Source organism: Pseudopodoces humilis, chromosome 14 (assembly GCF_049639895.1).
Source record: "Pseudopodoces humilis isolate 2021_Gansu_Grassland_sample_001 chromosome 14, ASM4963989v1, whole genome shotgun sequence".
Lineage (NCBI taxonomy): Eukaryota > Metazoa > Chordata > Aves > Passeriformes > Paridae > Pseudopodoces > Pseudopodoces humilis.
Genome location: NC_142213.1, coordinates 9,251,049 through 9,269,826, shown reverse-complemented (window position 1 = coordinate 9,269,826; position 18,778 = coordinate 9,251,049). Strand labels below are relative to the sequence as shown.

Sequence of the window (18,778 nt, the reverse complement as noted above, 5' to 3'; positions counted from 1 at the left end):
GAGAGGAAGAAAAAATAGTAATGAGGAGGAGAGAGGCAAACGTGAGGGAGAATGCTTTGTTCATGAGAACTGACTAATAAGTCTATTTAATTAGTTGGGGTTTGAAATAAACATGAAGGATCCATGCTGTGGAGCATGGGGACTGCTGCCAAGGGGGTACAGGTCTCAGTTCACTTAACACAAGGTTGCTGGTGGACCACCTCTGGGGCAAGTCAGAGTAATTGCACCTCTTGGTATTGATCAGACAGGTGGAAAGACTTCTAAGACTCCTATGATTTTGTTATAACCTACATTCTACATTTTGTTGGGGGAAACAACAAGGATCATCTTCATGTGGCCATGTGTATCTTGTAAACAGCCTTACCAGTTTTGGAGAAGATTGAAAAGAAACAACAGAATTTCCTCTATTGAAAACTCCTAGTTTCTTGAAGACTTAGGGTGATTTTTATTTTTTTTCCCCAATAACCCTAAAATGAACATGTTTGTAAATGTGGTCCCCTGAGATGTATAAAGTTTTACTTGAAATTTCTCTGGGAAAGCAATATTTTTTCCCTGCACAGGAAAGTAGAACAGGCCAAAAAGTAGCATTCTCTGGTTTACCCTCTGAATTAGGTTTCATTAATGTTCATGAAAGGTTTGACCTACAATCTAAACCCCACCAAGAAAACAGGAAAATTAATTTAGAGGGGACAAACAATTTTATATAGAAAAGGGGCAGGATGCTAATTCACCATTATGTGTGTTTGTTCATGTTCAGTCTTCTTTCCTCTTTTCCACTTTATAAAGCTTTTGAATGAAAGTGTATTAAGCTGGCCTAGAAAAGGAGACAGAAACTGTAAGAAATAAGTCTCCAAAGTTAATGTTTTTTGCGTCATGTTTATTCAGGAAGAAGTATTAAACTGAGCGCTTCCCTCTCATGGCACTTTTGAAAGCAGATGTGGCAAGGAGACGCCACTCTTTAGTCACCAAAACTGCATCTATGCCATCACAAAACATTTTGGTATCATACAATCAGTGGTACTGAAATTGTAAGCCATGAGCAGAAAAAGTTAAAAAAAAAAAAAATTGAGGTTCATACACATATACCAACAACTCCCTGCTCTGGAATGGAAACTACACCCAAATGTTTCAGGAGAGAATTGAGCCCTAGGAAATCATTCAAGTCCATTGAAGCAAAAATATTTCTTTTGTCTAAGGACAAGGGTTCTTTCTTTACTGACTTGTAGAAAGACTGTTTTTAGAGCTGAGAAGTTGTCTACCCATATCAACTGTTTAGCGTCTGGTTTGTAAGAGAATACAATTTCAACTTGGATGATTAACATTTTTTTCTAAGGATAATGAGTTATTCTGAATGATATGAGTGGCCATCATAAGCTCAAAAGTTGTCTAATATGAATATGATGCTGGAATGAAACTGGATGATCTACAATACTACAGTATTTACCTGAAACACCTTTGCTATCTTCTCATTAAATAAATTGGATGAAAATGACCTGTTTTTTACAAAGCTAAATAGAATTTGGGATTATGGTTTTATATGGATATACACTGGTCATGAAAACACATTACCCAGCATTTGTGAAAACAAAAAGCAGAGAAAATAATTTTAATTTCCTCTCTTTTTGTTCATCTTTCTATGCACCCCACTCCAATATCAACAGAGAAAAACTGCACTTCTAAAAAAAGCCTAGTTTCACAGCAAAAAACAATGAGTTCAGCTCTGCAGAATCTTATTAGATTATTCTAATAGAATATAAGAATCATATATTCTTATAGAAGGGTTATTAGAAGATAAAAGGACTGTATTTCAGTACTCTAGTGTACATCAGTGAAATCAGCAGCCTAAAAATCAGCAAATCCATCATCTCCCCTCTGATACACAACCAGGAACTGCTTTTAAATTGGTACTAACTACATATAATCAAAGACACAGTTCGGTTCTTCATTAGTAAGCCACTGGATATTTGTGAACTACCTTAAGCAGGTAAAACTTCCAGCTGAGAGGTCAGTACCCTTCCGTTGCAGACAACTGTGTTGTTCAGCTCAAAGGCTGTGTCAGACACTGAGTCTTCCAGGAGGGTAATTTAGTAAACTGCTGTGGAGCCTGATATAAATCCTCAGGGCAGGCAAGTGAGGTCAAGTTTGCCTCAAACACTTTTTACTGCAGGTGCCCACCTCTGAAGCATTAAAAAAAGGAGCTTGGCTTTTCCAGCCCAGCGTGAGAGAGTGACTGCAGACATCCCCAGCTGCCAGACAGGCCTGGCTCACGTGTGCAGGGAGTTTCATCCCTTCCCTGGCAGGCAGCGCTCAGAGGTTTGGCTGTTGTGCTCATGCAGGCATCCTAGGAGAGAGAGAGCACAGAATTACCAGCAGTATTGGCTGGCACTTACAAGGGCTCACAAGAGATGTGGTGCACATGTTGGAAGGCCCTGGTACATGAGCTCTGGAGTGTTGTCAACTTCCAGACTTGCTACATGTGATGTTAACCTCAATCAAACAACAGAAAGCATCATCATTCCAATTCTTTCTCAAAGCAAGTGATTTTCCATTTGTTCAGAGGATAGACACAGCATCTGAAATTATTTGAGCACAGGTTTCCTTATCTTCCTTTCTTCCTGAATTTCAAGGAGAGAGATCTAATTTTAAACAGTTTAGTTTTTTCTAACTAGGAGAATCAAGACAAGTATCATCTGTAAAAATAAGTCACAACATTGCAATTCAGATATTTTTATTTTTTTTTTAAATCATCCCCTAACACAGCAGGGAATCTGTAACTGTTATTTATTGTTTTGAAAGATTTTTCCCTCTGGAGTGGAACCTGGGTGACAAATAGCCAAGAGCTGACCATAAGAAATAAAATAACAAAACAAAATTCAATCTGTAACTGTTATTTATTGTTTTGAAAGATTTTTCCCTCTGGAGTGGAACCTGGGTGACAAATAGCCAAGAGCTGACCATAAGAAATAAAATAACAAAACAAAATTCACCACTGCCAAGGTACATTTTCCCAGGACATCAGGCTTGGCAGGAATTCTGCCAGTTCATGGCCAGCATTTCACCATAGTGAACTTTGGCTTTCAGCACATTCCTGCCCTTCCACATGCGAGGATCACACCAGCCTTGTGGACAAAGCAGGCTGGAACTGGCAACCTTCTCACTCATAAAGACCAGAATCCAGTTCCCATGACGAGGACAGGCAGGGGCTGGGAGAGATCCTTTGGAGAGGACCACGACATGAACATCCATGTAACAAATGCTTGTAGGAGCTGCAAGGTGCAATCCTCCACAGGCCATTTCCAGCAGAAAAGTGAGGAAAGGCCACACTGTAGCAAGACAGGAGCTCTTCTGCTAAAGAGAACTGAAAATTTTGCTGTTCTGCTATAAAGCATATCACAGCTTAAACATTAAAAGACCACAAGAGGACACTATGGTGCCACTTACCTTCAAAGTTTATTTACTTTAAGGAACTTCTGCTTCACTTGTAAAATTACTTATAACTGTATTTGATACACAGAATAGTGATTTCTACAAAAAACTTTACTCTCATCTTTAGAAACTGAAAAGTAGCTTAGTCTTTGAGATACCATTTCTTTCCTACTCAGCCAGGTTCTGCACATTCAGGTAAGAACAACTGTATCAAGGTGTTCTACAAAAGACTTGTTAAACATGGCAGTAATTTTTAGTGTAGAATTAAGATGCTGGAAAAAATACTACTCTGTGGATAGATTTTCAGATCAGTTACATTTTCAGCATGGGTAGATTTGTCATGGTCTATTTAATTTTTAATTAAGGGCTCAGAGAAGAAACTAAGCATAGGCCTAGACAAGATTCTTGAGATGCTGAATTTATCTACAGGAGGAAACTCCAAAGGTTAATCCAAATCCAAACCTGTATTAAACTTTTTTCAAATGTTAGTATTCCAGTCTAGGGGGACCTTCTTTTGAATTGTGTGATGAAACTTGTATTAGCTTCAATTTTAATCTCACTTAGTGTGATCTTTTTCTTGTTTCTCAGCAACAATCCTCAGGGGAACTTGAATTCTTGTTTCCTGGGCTTTATGTTCCCTTTTAATTGCAGAATCAACAAAAAAAAAATATTTTATGAAAACAGATAGACCAGGTGCTGAGAAATGGTTTCAGAGGAAAATATCCATTATACAGAGGAAAAAATCATATTAATGGAGTTTAAAAAACAATCTGGGGAGAAGCAACAGCAAAAGAGCAAAATTAAGTACCCTCTCATTTGAGTTCTGACTGTTCGGACCAGAACCTTAGTTAGAAGCAGAAACATTTTTCTGTTGTAAGATAAATGCTGAACTTTGTGTACTTAGCTAGTTTCTTTTTTCCCCTCCGCTATTTGTTGCCTCATGACAGAAGCAACTGAATCAAGTCCAATGCATCTCTGAGATCACAGTTTTTGGGAAAAGGGGTTTGTTGTTTTTGCTTTACAGAAAAAAAAAAGTCATAATGAAGTTATAAATAAATATGAAGGAACTAGGAAGTTAGTGAGGAACTTCTTCCATTTCTCTGGTGTCAGAAGATTAAAAAAAAGATAATTATAATAGCAGCAAATAACCATTCCCATGTCAAGTTGTTCTATGTAGATGTAAGGCTTCTTGGTAAGACAGCAAGACAAAAAATCAAGACCAGATTAAAACAAAGAAATGAAGAAAAAAAAAGAAAAAGGTAATTCTTGAACCACTGAATCAAGCCTTCCAGAACAGTCCAAGCAGGGTTATCCAGGATCAGTGTCCTGAAAACGGTTCAGCAGATCAACTAAAATACTGCTCTGGGTCTGCAAATTAAATGCAAAAATCTTCAGAGCAAATGAAAACCACTATTAGTGAGAACAATCCTCTGGTTATTTGATTCTTTTGTAGTTTAAACATGTTACATTTTCAGAATTTGAAGCAATTTGATCATTTCTATATGTATAAATCCAGAGAAGAGCAAACAGAACTGCTGCTTTCAATACGAAATGGAAGGAATACAAGTTGCTTCAGTCTCACTCTGCTTTTTCACTGCTTTCCTCCCCTAACAATGGGCTTAGTTAACCCAATCACTGACATGACCAGCAGGAAATTCGTCCCTTGAAGGAGGAACAGTTTTCTGCAAGACCAGCTTGCTGAACCAGCTTGTACAAACACCAGTGCGGTCTCTGGGAAGGGAGGAGACGACCTGCAGCCAAGGCCAGAGCAGTGCAGCAGCCACAGCTGGCTCAGCCATGAACTGCTGGGGCACTGCTCCTCCCTCCAGAACGGGAGGGGGATGCAACACCTGGCTTTGCAAAGTTGATTCTGTGATACAGATGCCCACTGAACCTTAGGTGTAAAATCAAACAAAGTTAATAAGCTCATATTCACATAGGTGGCTAGACTTAATGCACAATGTTTGCTGACCTGGAAACAGAAATATGCTGGCATGTTGCTTGAGCAACTCAATGACATGCAAGAAGGAATGTAGATGTTAAGCATAGCTGAATAGTTTGTATCCAATATAAAACATGCAGCAGTTCTTCCATGGCCCAGAAAAGTCGCCTGCTGGGTGGAAGTTTGGTACAGGAACTGAAATACTCAGATTTTAGGTGACAGAACTGTCACATGTGTCAGAGCAGCAGCAGACTTTGGAGGTTTGGTTTCTAGCATCACTACTTGCCCAGATGAGACAACTCATAACTGAAGTAATTTATTTCTGTGGATGCTACAGTCCATTAGTCAGGAAAAGGATAGTATTAGGGAAAGGCCCTGGCACCAACCTTTTAGAACCAAATCAATAGTCTGCATCAATATTATGCCTGTAGTTCTTGGCTGTTCATATTACATGTGTAAAAGCATGAGCTTTAGATTGTTTAAGATGCCTTCAGCTTTGGGTCTTTTGAAAATCAACCTAAGGTGCTTCATAGTACATAGATTTTGAGATTTACAGAAATAGTAATAAATATTTTCATAATTCATGTTAGCACAACTCATTATTTAGAGGTAAGTCATGACTTGCATTCTTTCATTTGGCAGCCAACAAAGCTTATTACAAAGTTTATATCGCAGTTATATCATGTACTTCACTGATACCAGCAGCCATAATAGCATCTGTCAGCTGAACCTGAATGCATTCAAATTACCAATGCAAATGGATGTTATTAATTGGGGTAGGGCAAAGGCATTCAATTGCAGCATGAATCATCCTCACATTGGGAGGCAGAAAACAGAGTGCAATCATTTTATGCTTGAGATGTTACAAATGCAGAGTTCTGAATACTACAAGTTGCTATCAGGGCTGGAGACACCAGCTCCAGAGTGAAGGGTAACTAGTTTTTCTGAGAGTAGTCACAGCTATATCTCACATTATTTTACTTTGGAAATTAATTCCTAATAAGATGCCTTTCTACCATGTTTGAAGTTGTGTGGCTTTGATTGTTTAAGAAAAATAAATTATCTGCATCTATTAAATAAGCTAGATAACATGGATAATCAGCATGAAAGATTTCACCTGTTTATTTTGCCTTCTGATTTTGTTTCACACAAGCAGCTTATTTGAAGCATTCTGAATAAACATTGTAGCTGGTAATGAAAAAGGGCCTTCTAGGTCAGGACACATCTGTGAGAAGTGCTGTGAGGCAGAGGTTTTCCTGACCCTGATGCAGGCAGCCTGCCTGATTCCCCATATGCCTTGGTCTCCATGCCTTGACAGCTTGGGCAGGGATTTGCTGCAGGTAACACTGTCCTCATGGACTCACTGCAGTGGCTGGTCCCTTCCCATGGGCACTTCCTTGGATGGGTTTAGCAGTATCTGAATTTAGATGAGGCTGACTGCCTAGATCCAGGATTAAACCAATTTCTCCTGCCTGCCATGGAAGGGGCAACCCTTCCCTCTGTTATTGACCCAGTCCTCATGATACTCTGGCCTTCTTTCTGCCACAGGGGTGCATGGTTCTTTCAGGGTCCCATGGGCTTCTGAAAATCTACACTGTTTTGTGAGATTACACCAGTATCCTTACACAATTTTAAACACTATTTTATTGAAATTTCATGTCTGTGTTTTGCCACAAGGTTACAAATTACTCATTGCACAAGCAGTCAACAAATAAGTAGAATACGTTACAGATAAGACAAGTCATATAGATGTATTTTATGTATCTTTAAGAAGAGAAATATATATTTTTAGTCCATGGTGTAGTATGGGAAGGAAAAAAAGCAAAAATTAGCAGGCAGTAAAGTGACAATACACTATAAAGAAAGCTGGAAGGAATAAAGAAGCATCTTACATTTTGTGTAATGAAACAAATATCAGAGTACTAGTTCTGAGAAAAGAGACCATGGATGGCAGTTTTCCAATGGCTTATGAACCTATCAGAAGAAGTACTGTTGGGAATTAAATATTTGCCCTATTGAATTCATCAGTTTGCCAGTAAAACATGTTCTGATGATAGTCAAGCAATATCAGGGAGGCCAGAATTACTGAATCAGTAATTCCCTTTTCTGCATGCATATCCAGGATCAGTATTTATTGAGAAACTATTCTTTAAAAGTTGACTTTTTTGGTGTTCAACTATATTGTTCCACATGATTTGTAAAGAATTTGGTAATGTGCAGGAGTATAATTAGAATATATTTATCAAGGAGACCATATTATCAAAAGAATTAATGAAGCTTAATTTTGAAGCTATAAAAGAACAGGATCCTTCCAGAAACCCTACAGAGTGCAGAAATGGATGGTAGGAACAGTCTCAAATTCCTCTAGAAAAAAAATAATGTTTTTCATCCTGTTCATGCTCAGCCTTCTCTTTCAGTTGTTGAATATTTTATGTGTTTACAAATGCTTCCCTTAGATCAATTACAAGGTTTTTATTCTACATTAAGGCTAAATTCTGTAGATGTCATATCAGTAAATAAAAGTTGGCATCATAAAATCACAATTAACAGCAAGTATCATGGGAAAGCACTTACCAGCAAGCACTGGGAACTGACCATACAAAAGCAATGTGGTGCTGCTGTCTTACATTTCATAATGAATCTCAGTATATTTGACTAAAGTGTCAGTTTTGAACCTACAAAGAACAGGCCTATCTCAATTTATGCTCTTCTCTGCAACAGGAGCATCTAACCTCACACACCTTGTGTATTTCAAAACATATTCCAAAGGCCAAAACAGCAGATTTATAATAAAAAGATCTCTCCCTAATCTCATGTCTATGAATCCACTGGCCATTGTCTGATTTTAGCCAGCTAGAATAGAAATTAAATAATAAAACATGTTACTGATAAGGATAATTGTTTAAATGTCAAAAATATTTCCACAACCCTCTTACTAGCCAGAATCCCTGCTTTGTCCTGACTTGTTCTTGCTCCCATCATCGTGAAAATGCTGCAAACAACTGTCCACAAATTACAGAAAAGTATCTACAATATTGTCTGCATCTGAATGTAAGAGATCTATCTCCACCCTTCAGCATCTGTCCAGTTGCCCACTCTCCTGATCAGGGTTCAAAAATAAGAGTTTAGTACTGCAGGATGGGTCTCTAAAGCTAGTTGTAGTCATGTACTTTAAACTGGAATAGGTTTGTCACTCATCCTGTCATCTTACAAAAAAAACCAACCCCAAGCAAACCAAAAAAAGCACTTATATGGCAGGGGATGGCCTTCTCTGAGTAAGCCATCAATTCTTGATTGAAGTTGTATGATTTAACAAGAAGTAATATTTGAAAACTTCTTGGCACAGATGTCTTAATCATAATCTCCAATTCCTGTGTGGAGCTGCTGGTTATGGATTCCAGTATTTATTCCAAAATATGGGTACCAAAACCATGCATCAAGTATTATAGAATTTGTTCTTTAAATGTGAATATCCTCCATTAACAATGTAGGTCCTAGTCTAGCCAAGATGATATTAAAATTCTAAATACTTTTGCTACATAATTTATAATTTACATGATTTTTCAAGTATGCATATGAATTTATAGAAATTATTTTTTAAATTTATTATAGTTTTCCATTAAGAAACCACAGAAAGAGAAGCAGTTGCATTGCAGAGTATTCCACAAATCTCTCTTTAGGCTCCATAGATCCATGATACATGATGCAGCATTAAACATGACAGAAGTGTCAGACTAAGAGGTTGTGCCATGGAAGGCAATCCAAAGGACCTGGATGGCTGAAGCTGAGGCTTACGTAGGTCTAGGCGACAGGAATTTTGTACTTCTTCCAGAATTTCACTTTCACCTACGTCCATTACTCCAAAAGTGTTCCGCACCTACAAAAATTCAAAAGGTTGTCCCTGAAAGCCAGACTGGCACAACAGCAAAAAGCTTTGTGCAGCTAGCAACTTCAATGCTGTTTCAAGTTACCCAGCTCAAAGTGTATTGCAAAACCACATCTGAATGTGAGGAAATCAACATCATTATTCTGCTGATTGCATTCCTATGAAACACTTCCCAGAATTCAGCACAAATACATTACAGGCAAGAGTCACAGGCCTGGCTGTTCTTTGTCTGACTCTCTCCACATATGGAGCAAACAAACTCATGAGCTTTCTTCCCTGAAGTGAGATCACACTCTCAAGACAAAGCTTCATAGTCTCTAATTTAGAAGGGAAAAACCATACTAAGTCCCACAGATTGGTTAGATGTGATGAATTTGAGCCTCTCCATAATGTCAGTCTGCCACACAATGAAGTCAGCATTATATAGATAGGTTAACAAGAACAGTACCATTTTCCCTAATTTCTGTTCATCCAACATGCCCAAAAAAGACAAGTGGAAGAAGGGTCACTGTGAAATATCTGTGATCTACAGGGCTGTGTGTGTAATATCTACTTACTTACCCTGTAAATAAAAGCAGTAGGAGGCAAGAAGTCTGGAAGTTTCAGCAGAGGCATTTGTAAAAGTTACCCTTGAGGGGGGTCATAGTCTTATCCAGCTTCCCTCCCTCCTCTCCCCCCTCATCCTTCTGGATTTATTTCTACCATTTACACTTAAAGCTCATTGTGATCTAGTTGTTATGTTTATGGCTTGTTAGTGATCTGGCCATGGCAGAAGCCTTTTGAAAAGCAGCCCAATCCCATGACAAGAATTAAATTGATTTGCAGGAGTCAACATTCCTTCCTGCCCCAGCGAACACAGCCAGACTGTGATGCTGGTACATCCGCAGTTTCTCCAAACCATGAAGTGATTCCATTTAGAAGTCACTGATGTGTGCTTATCAGATTACTGCAGAGAGAAAAACTTCCAAAGAGCTTTGTCTGCTCTCCCTCATTTTCCTTTATGCTGCTAACGCTCTCTTGCCATCTTGGTTTCTTTCCCAGCATTTGGATTTACTGAATTAGGTGCTTACATTCCCTCATATCTCTCTCATTGAAAAAAAAAACACTCCAAAACAAAACACATAAAACAAAACAACAAAAAAACCACAACAAAGAGAAAACCCATCCAAAAAATAAACAACAAAACACCAACAGTTCCTCTTTCCCTCTTAACAGGAATCAAGATTCAGTTTGGATTTTAATCTTACATTTTCTACTTCCCTGAAGACACGGAGAAAGTTCTCCCTTAAGACTCCTTTCAGTTCAATTTCATTCCATCCTCTTCTAAGAAGTTCCTCTATTAAAGAAGGGTATTTGGAGACATCTTCCAAACCCTCGGGAAAGCTGTTGGCAAGAGTCACACAAGCACATTCAACACATATCACTGACAAATTGGAGAAAAGGGTTTTTAATTAGTCTTTCGCACATATTGACTTCTGAAGTGAGCTCACTTTGGACCCAATTCTTCCTCTGAGAATTCAGCTGACAAAAAGAAACAGTTCTAGGACACAACAAAAGGCTTTTTCCTCACATAGGACCCAATAAACAGAACACAACTGGAATGAAGATGCACTTCTATAGAGGCAAAACAACAGCATGGGAGGATATTAGAACAAAAGGGGAAAAAACAACCAGAAATTCATGTATATGTTAATCCACACTTTCCATCTGGCCTTTAGAGTAAGGAAACAGCTGCATCACAAATGAAGTGGGGCAATCCACTGTAACTGAGAACAAAAGAAAACCTACAAGCACATGATCCCTGGAGTTGCAGGCAATTTTGTGAACTCTGTTGCCTACAAAGTATTTTTTCCAAAAAAAAATATAAATCAATTAGAATTATAATATTGGTTTGAATTAAGCCAATTGTTTAGGCAGTGGAAAGAAACATATTCAGAGCCCTCTACTAAAGAAATTACAAAAAGAAAAACTGATCTATGCCTTGTGCTAATTTGTGTCAGAATAAAAAGAATTTAGAAATAAAATGCTGCAAAACCTGCATTAAACAGCTGTTTTAAATTGTATTTCCATAAGACTTTGATATTGTTTTGAGATAACTAATATTTTTGTTATTTTTCTTTTCCATAAAGGTATGATGATAAGCATATCTCAATAAATCTATGGCATTACTAGCAGGAATTAGGACCTCAACAACTCCACCACCAATTTAACTGATAGTCTCTGATAAAATCCATGTGATAAAATGTGTCTTTTGCTTCCAAACTGTTTTTATTTTGGGAATTATAGTTTCAGAGATATGATATCATGGCAGCTGATACAATGGGTTTATGTTTGTACTACAGATGGGAGCCTGGCTCTGACTTTCATTCCCAAGCAGGCCTGACTCCAGGAGGAAAAGAAAAAATAAAAAGGAGATAAGACAAAAAGAAGAAAATAAAAAAAAATTTAAAAAAAGTTGAGCATTACAGCAGCAAATGCCACCCAATCCGCATTTATTTCCTGTGCTGTAACTGCTGTGGTCCAAGAGTGAGGAGAGGTTTTGTGGTGGGCTGCTTACCAGGGTCTGCTTGCCCCAAACGCTTCCCAAGCCCCAAAAGCAGGAGTGGTTTCACAGCACCCAAAGGCTTTGGGCTTTCCCCAGGGATAGCGGAGGAAAGAGTTTTGTGGCATCTCTCTAGACTGAACCATTTACTATATAAAGGTTGGGGCAGTTTTTCTGTCATTCATCTCTGGCTTTTGGAGCAAAACAATCTCCATCACTGGCTTTATATACACAAACCACCACTTAGAACACACAGCTTCAGAGTTCACAGGGCATGAGGATCCATTTCTACATTTATAGCACTGCTTCATGCAGTTCTAAAAATGGATCATTGTGCCCCTCTTTCATAAAACTTGGTTTAGTGCTCATTACAAGGTAGTCTGATACCAGTGTTTTAGTCTGCCTTCTTTTTTCCCCCTTAAATGAATCAAAACCCACATAATTTAAGAAGCAGATGTCAATGTATGTACAACTTTACTAACCGTTCCACTCCATCATAGTCACCACCAATTCCTATCGATTCTGAGCCTGCAATTTCCTTTATATGGTCAAAATGATCTGAAAGAAAATATCAAGAAAACAACATCTAAGCATCTAGCTAAAATGAAATATTGCAGTTCACACATATTGGCTCTAGGTAACAGCTCTCCCTAATTGTGAGATCTTGATCAAATCCTTTCTAAAAAAGTCAAAAGACACCCCATCAGGCAGCAACCTTCAAAATGACAGCTATACTGATGAAATGAAAATGAGGAAAGAGACATGATCATCACAGCACATTCATTCCTAACAAGTAACCCAATTATACCGATAGAATTTTTATTATCCATTACATACCTATGTTTCACAATCTTATTTACATAGGCTTAAGGTGTTTTCCAGAAAGTAACAACTACTTTGGGATTAATGGTTGTTGGCTGTTTGTGAGCATCGTGTCCTCCAGCCACACACACATCTTGTACCTCTTGCTATTGTTTAATGAGTGTTAAAGCAAAAAGTAACTAGACTGGGCTAAGGTGTGGATGGAATAAACAAGCAGTGTAATTCACATGACCTTGAAAATGATGCATGCACCAGAATAGTCATAGAATTTATATAAAACCATAGAACCCAAAAAAATGACAGTGTATTAACATCAAACCTGCAAGAGTAGAAATATTAACAGCTTTTCTGCCACAGGCCAGTACATCTGCATTGAAAGTCACCATGATAATTCCCTTGTTCTTTTTCTGAAAGATATGAAGAGACAGGTGATGAGTGAACACTCGTACCCTGCAACTTCATGGGCATCTTATATAGAATCTTCTATACCCATCCATCAGTTAGAACAGCAGTACTAAGTTCAGATGGCAACACAAGGCTTTGCCTCCCTGTCCTTTCCCCTGTGTTCATTTTACTTGCATGCAGACTGAATCAACAGAAGTGCAGTGATTACATCAAACAACTCAACCAGAATTGCAAAGTATTTCCAAACACCTCATTTTTGTAGTCAAAGGCTAAACACAACCCAAAGAAAATGTCTCAGAAGCAATTGTAAGCTGCTGCTCAAGGATCTGCTTTTAAATCAAGTTCAGGGATGAGGAGATGGAAAGTAAACATCATGATTTGAATGCACCCATGCAAACATTGCCATTGAAACAAAAAACAAAACCCCCAAGAAGCAAAACCAACAAATTCCTTCCTCCAAAGACAAACCCAAGAACCATATCACTCACCAGTTGATGTAGGATATCATCAGGAACATTTCTTGAGTGATTACAGACAGAAAATGCTGACGAGTGGCTGAAAATTACTGGTGCTTTTGAGATATTGAGTGCATCTTTTACTGTGGAGTATGAGGTATGAGATAAATCTATCAGCATACCCAGGCGATTCATCTCCTTTACCACTTCCTAAAACAGATGTACAGACAACAGTGTCAGTATTAAGTTTCCTGAAAGAAAGCCGTTTAGCTGGTATATGTAAACAGATACATTAATTCTGCAGCTGTCAGCTAGTCATAAACATGCTGTGTCTGTATTGGTTTCTATGTACCTATTAATTCATTAGTGATTTATTCACTCAAAATTAACCAGCATGCCACCACATGCTCAAAACTTAGAAAACTTAGTCAACCTAAAATAAGTCATTAGAAGTGTTATTCACATCTTACTGCTTGCGCATATGAATTCATACATCTAATCTGTATTAAAACAATTGTAACGAAATCTAACACTTCTTTTACCCTAAGATCACAGGGAATTTGGTTTGACTAAATCCTGATCACCTCCTAACTATCAAGAACTTCCCATAATTAAATTTTAATGACAATTTACTTTTGAGAAGATGAGACCAGAAGTTGTTAGTTGCACGACAGATTGCACAGCTTAGCATTTGAAAGAGATCCTTACTTGGCCAAATGCAGTCAGACCAATAACACCAGGATAAAAGTTGTGTATTCCTTTTGATGATGATTCAGACCTTAAAAAGGGGAGTGAGGGAGAAGAAACATCATATTATTCTGGAGAATACAATATCAGCAGCTGAAAACTCTTACACTACACACAAGAAAAAATATTACAGTGTCACATAGCCAAATGTGGGGATAATGATACCTACATAACAAGTATCTTGTTCAGGCAGTACTTTTTATGTTCATAACTGCTTTCAGGTTCACTAATGTTGATGTTTGTGAAGGAATTTAAGACAAGCATATTGTCAAGTGTCCAAATGATGATCATAACAAGCACTAAATAATGGATGTAGTCTCCCACTGTACACATGGAAAACTATTTACCCCCAAAACCTATCACCTTGACTTGGTTCAAAGCCTTCCACAGGATAAGTTTGTGTCTGAATCCACACTTCTCCCATCATGTAGCTGCCACTCCTTGGCATTAGATGGGCACACAAAAACACACACAATAGTTACCAAGGAGTGTTGCAGGAGTGTGTTAAAGTCATGTAACGAACACCCAAGTCATAGTACATCCTCAGTGTTGCCAAGCTGCTGTCAATGGAGTGGCCACCTTCTATTCCAATCAAACATGCAATCCTTCTACTGTCAGAGATACCTGGGAAACACAAAGGGAGAGAATTCCAAAGTAATTCCATGACACATAAGAAGCCAGAACTACCAAGCAGCAACTGTTTGTGTAAACTGCAAGCAATAATAAAGACATTTTTGTAGAATTGGAGCTTACAGAGTACATGTTTATATGGCACACTTTCTCATGACTGCAGTGGACCAGGGCTGTGCACAGTGAGTGGCTGTGGTTCAGAGGAAATGTTGAAGTTACTCTTTAAAGCATAACTTATCTTCTTGCTCTCTCTGTACACACCTCCTGCAATCACATTTTAAAAAATTCTTTTACAAGGAGCTTCACCTTGGGAAGACATCACAAGTTCCAGTTCTTCATAGCTATTACACATCCTCTTGACAACATCGATTTGCTCTAAGGTCAGGCGCACAGCATCCTTGTTCTGAGCGCTGCAAAGAACATACACTGACCAAAACTGAAAGAGACGTTGACAAGTAAACCAGATAACTTGTGTTTTGACTTGGAAACTTCTGTTTGCTCATAGTTCAGGAGCACAGACCAAAATAACTTCCTGCAGTTTACAAGGGAGTTGCCACTACAGCTTTTCCCCCAAAGAAAGAGTTATGATGCAAGGCAAGAGCACCCACTCCAGACATGATAAAGTCTCCTGATACACTCAGCTACTCCACAGGACATGCAGGAAAGCAAATATAAGCTTATTTTAATTTATGCTGTTTAGACTAGGAGTATCTGAATTATAACCCCCAAACTTTTGAAACAAAATTGTCATGAAATTGTGGCTGTGACTGTATCTGGCCACAGTGTCTCTGGCTTTTCAGTTCTATTATTATTTTTCTTTTTCAAGATAAAGAACCAAAATCAGGGCTAGGAGTACTTTTGTGGCTGGGAAGGAAGCAAATGCAGAAACATGGTCTGAGCCTCACAACCACAGTGATACATACCTGAGCTCCCACATAACCAGCCTGAAGTTTCACAAGGTTTGTGTGGGTCACATTGAGTTCTCTCAAGTTGACTTTACTGAGTCTATTTTGGTAAAGTATTCTCAGCTGCAGTACAAAGTCATTGTGGCTAGAATGGAAAATAAATAAGGCTTGTGATAGACATAAGTTGTTCCCTTTCTAACCCAAGTGTAATTTCTTCCACTATTTGTAGTCACATAGACTATTAATTGCCAATAATCCTTGCAGCAACAGATGCCTGAAAGTCTCTCTTCTTTTCTGCCTCTTCTTCTCACCCCATCCCACCAGTGAGCAGGTTAGGGGTGTACAGTAAGCTGGGAGTGGACACAGCTGAGCCAGCTGACCCCAGCTGGCCAAAGGGATATTCCAGACCATATGGGTCATGCTCAGCATATAAAGTTGGGGAGAAGAAGGAAGGCAGGAGACATTCAGAATCACAATGTTTATCTTTCTAAGAAAATATTATGTGTGATGGAGCCCTGCTTCCTGGGGATGGCTGAACACCTTAGTCATGGGAAGTAGTGAATTAATTCCTTGTTTTGCTTTGTTTGTGCATGTCTTTTGCTTTCCTTATTAAGCTGTCTTTGTCTCAGCTCATGAGTTTTCTCACTTTTCTGTTTCTCTCCCTTATCCCACCAGAGGGACAAGTGAGCAAGGGCTGTGTGGGGCTCAGTTGCCAGCTGGGGTTAAACTATGAGACCTGGCCAGAAAATCACAACGGTGTTTAGAATAACACAGTCCTACATTAAGTACCCTCTGAACCAAAATTCCTTCCCAATATATCACTGCAACAGTAGCTCAGTGCTATGTGCTCATAACAGCCCATGTCTCTGCTGATCTACACACACTTCAGCATTTCCTCCCCACTTGTCAGGACTCATAAAGAGGGTTTAGTTGAACATATTTTATATACCCATCAATCAAACGTGCATCTTGCATCAGCTCAATAGCTCTTTCTCTCATTGATTTCTCACAGCTGAATGGCACAATATTGGAAAAGAGCATCAGCAGCCACAACAACTTTGCCATATTTCTCTTCATTTCCATTTTCCAGTGGAAAAAGTGCTAGAGGACAGGGATACCACAATTGTTCACTGATGATGATGAAACAGCAAAATTTCCAGTCTGTAGAGGCTGTAGGCTTAACAATGCAGGCAGAGTTGAATGTCCTTCCTTCTGATAAGGCTGGTTTGAATTCTGGAGGAGGAAAGGAAAAAACAAAGAAATAATAGTAAACAGAAGGGAAGGTAGCATTGGAAACTCTGAAACAGCTACACTCTCCCAAAGATTTCAGGGTCTCTGGCTGTGGTGTACTTGTACATATGACCTCTCCTTAAACTCTGCTGCTGCCACCAGCTCAGTGCTGAACAGAAAGAACCAGCTGCTCAGTCAGAGCTGGCAGGCTGAGCTTGCTACAACCTGGACTCAAACCTCCCAAAAACAGCTTCCAAAGCAGCAGCAGAAGATAGTTTTTTTTCATTATGTTAACTTGCTTGTTCTCTTTCCGTGGGAAATTTCACACTGAAATGAGCACTGAAACAGTTTTCTGAGAAAGTTGAGAAGTGAACTGTCTTCTGTAAACACACGGAACATCAAATGGGATGAAAGGAACAATGATTGCTAAAAACACGACCATCCTCAAAATGCCTCCTCTGATAGCAGTACAGTCTTAGAATATAATTTTTAGTTCCACAAATATGCATCAGAAATATACATGCATTGTGGGACCCAAAAACTTTAGTGGCACAGCACTTCTACAAAACCATAAAGATTAGAGAGCAATCAGAAGTTGCTTCTTTTCTGCTCCGTGGCAACCACAGAGATTTCCCTTAAATGTCAAAGCACAAATACAGAATTACCCTTTTACCACAAATGCAGACTTCATTACCACAGGGAAAAAAAATTCTTTGTATCTCTAATCTAGAAAATGTTAAATTTTGTTTGTGACAGCTCAGCATGCAAAATGTTAAAAAGAAAAGGTCAAAAAACTGCCCAAGCAGAAGAATTCTGACAAGTTAGTACCACAGAGGCAAATTAGTTTCTTTAGGCATGTTTTGGTTGCAAAATCCTCAAGCCAATATACAGGACAGATCTGCAGCCTGAATCTCTACAACTCTCCCATATCCTGATAAAAGGACTTTAAAGGAAAAACTAAGATTTTAAAGCTTATTATCTGCTCTGGCCTCATATATATATAGACGTTCATATAATGTGTTAGTTCAAACTGCTTAATGAAAAAGTAGCAAACCTTGTTCACATAATAAAACTGTTCTCAGGCTATAAAAACTGATACACACTGTAGATTTTGGTCCAAATTGTTACAATTTTTTCCTGAATTTAACAGCAATTTTCAGGAAGATTTTTCAGCAGGAACTATGTGTTCTTCCAGTGGTTTGAATGCTAAAATAAATTCTTTTTATCTACACAGTACCAAATCTCATTTCTGTGCATGTGTACAAAAATGCAGTTCTTTGTAGCTACAAGAATTTTCTATAGATTTTCTATATCAAAATATCTTCTCAGTTTAATGCAAAATATTCTTCATACTTTGACAGTATAAAGTATATTTGCCTTTGAAACTGTTCAGGTACAAAAGAAGATTCATAATTAAATCATCATTCAGAGATCAGTACTTAAAAATTGAAGGAACATTGCAAGCACTACACAAAATTAAGAACATTTCATACTAGCATCCCTATTTAAACAACATTTAAAATACAAAATCCACATAGCTTTTTCCCATGCTGACTAAGCAGAGTTGAGAAGTGGAAGCTGCAATAAGATTTATGGTTTTTCTTTTGTTTATCTAGAGGCTCCTTGGAGCAGTTACCTTCTTCAGTTAATACAGCAGAGTCGAAATCCACATGCCGCTGTGTTGGATACAACAGCTAAAGCTTGGCACTGGATCTGCCTGGCATCACAGCAGCAACCAAGAAACCTCCTCTGTTTCTTTAGCTGCTGTCACAACAGGCATTTGGAAAT

The 18,778-nt window shown here is 38.4% G+C and overlaps 1 protein-coding gene across 3 annotated transcripts; it reads right to left on the bottom strand.

Annotated features, from left to right (window-relative positions):
- Positions 1 to 7,047: 7,047 nt before the first annotated feature.
- On the bottom strand, positions 7,048 to 18,778 carry LOC102105746 (dipeptidase 2). 3 transcript variants are annotated; one of them, XM_005526435.3, is made up of 11 exons: positions 18,627 to 18,778; positions 16,710 to 16,993; positions 15,779 to 15,905; positions 15,162 to 15,291; positions 14,708 to 14,849; positions 14,187 to 14,256; positions 13,512 to 13,688; positions 12,938 to 13,025; positions 12,279 to 12,354; positions 10,502 to 10,637; positions 7,048 to 9,245 (listed from the first exon to the last, which is right to left on the bottom strand). In XM_005526435.3, the coding sequence occupies exons 2-11, from the start codon at positions 16,841 to 16,843 to the stop codon at positions 9,045 to 9,047; spliced, it is 1,281 nt and encodes a 426-aa protein (XP_005526492.1). In that variant the 5' UTR covers positions 16,844 to 16,993; positions 18,627 to 18,778; the 3' UTR covers positions 7,048 to 9,044. The 3 variants fall into 3 exon arrangements, with proteins under 3 accessions (XP_005526492.1, XP_014110908.1, XP_087918348.1); XM_014255433.2 differs by having other exon boundaries at positions 15,162 to 15,258; XM_088062222.1 differs by lacking the exons at positions 16,710 to 16,993; positions 18,627 to 18,778 and having other exon boundaries at positions 15,162 to 15,265; positions 15,779 to 15,888.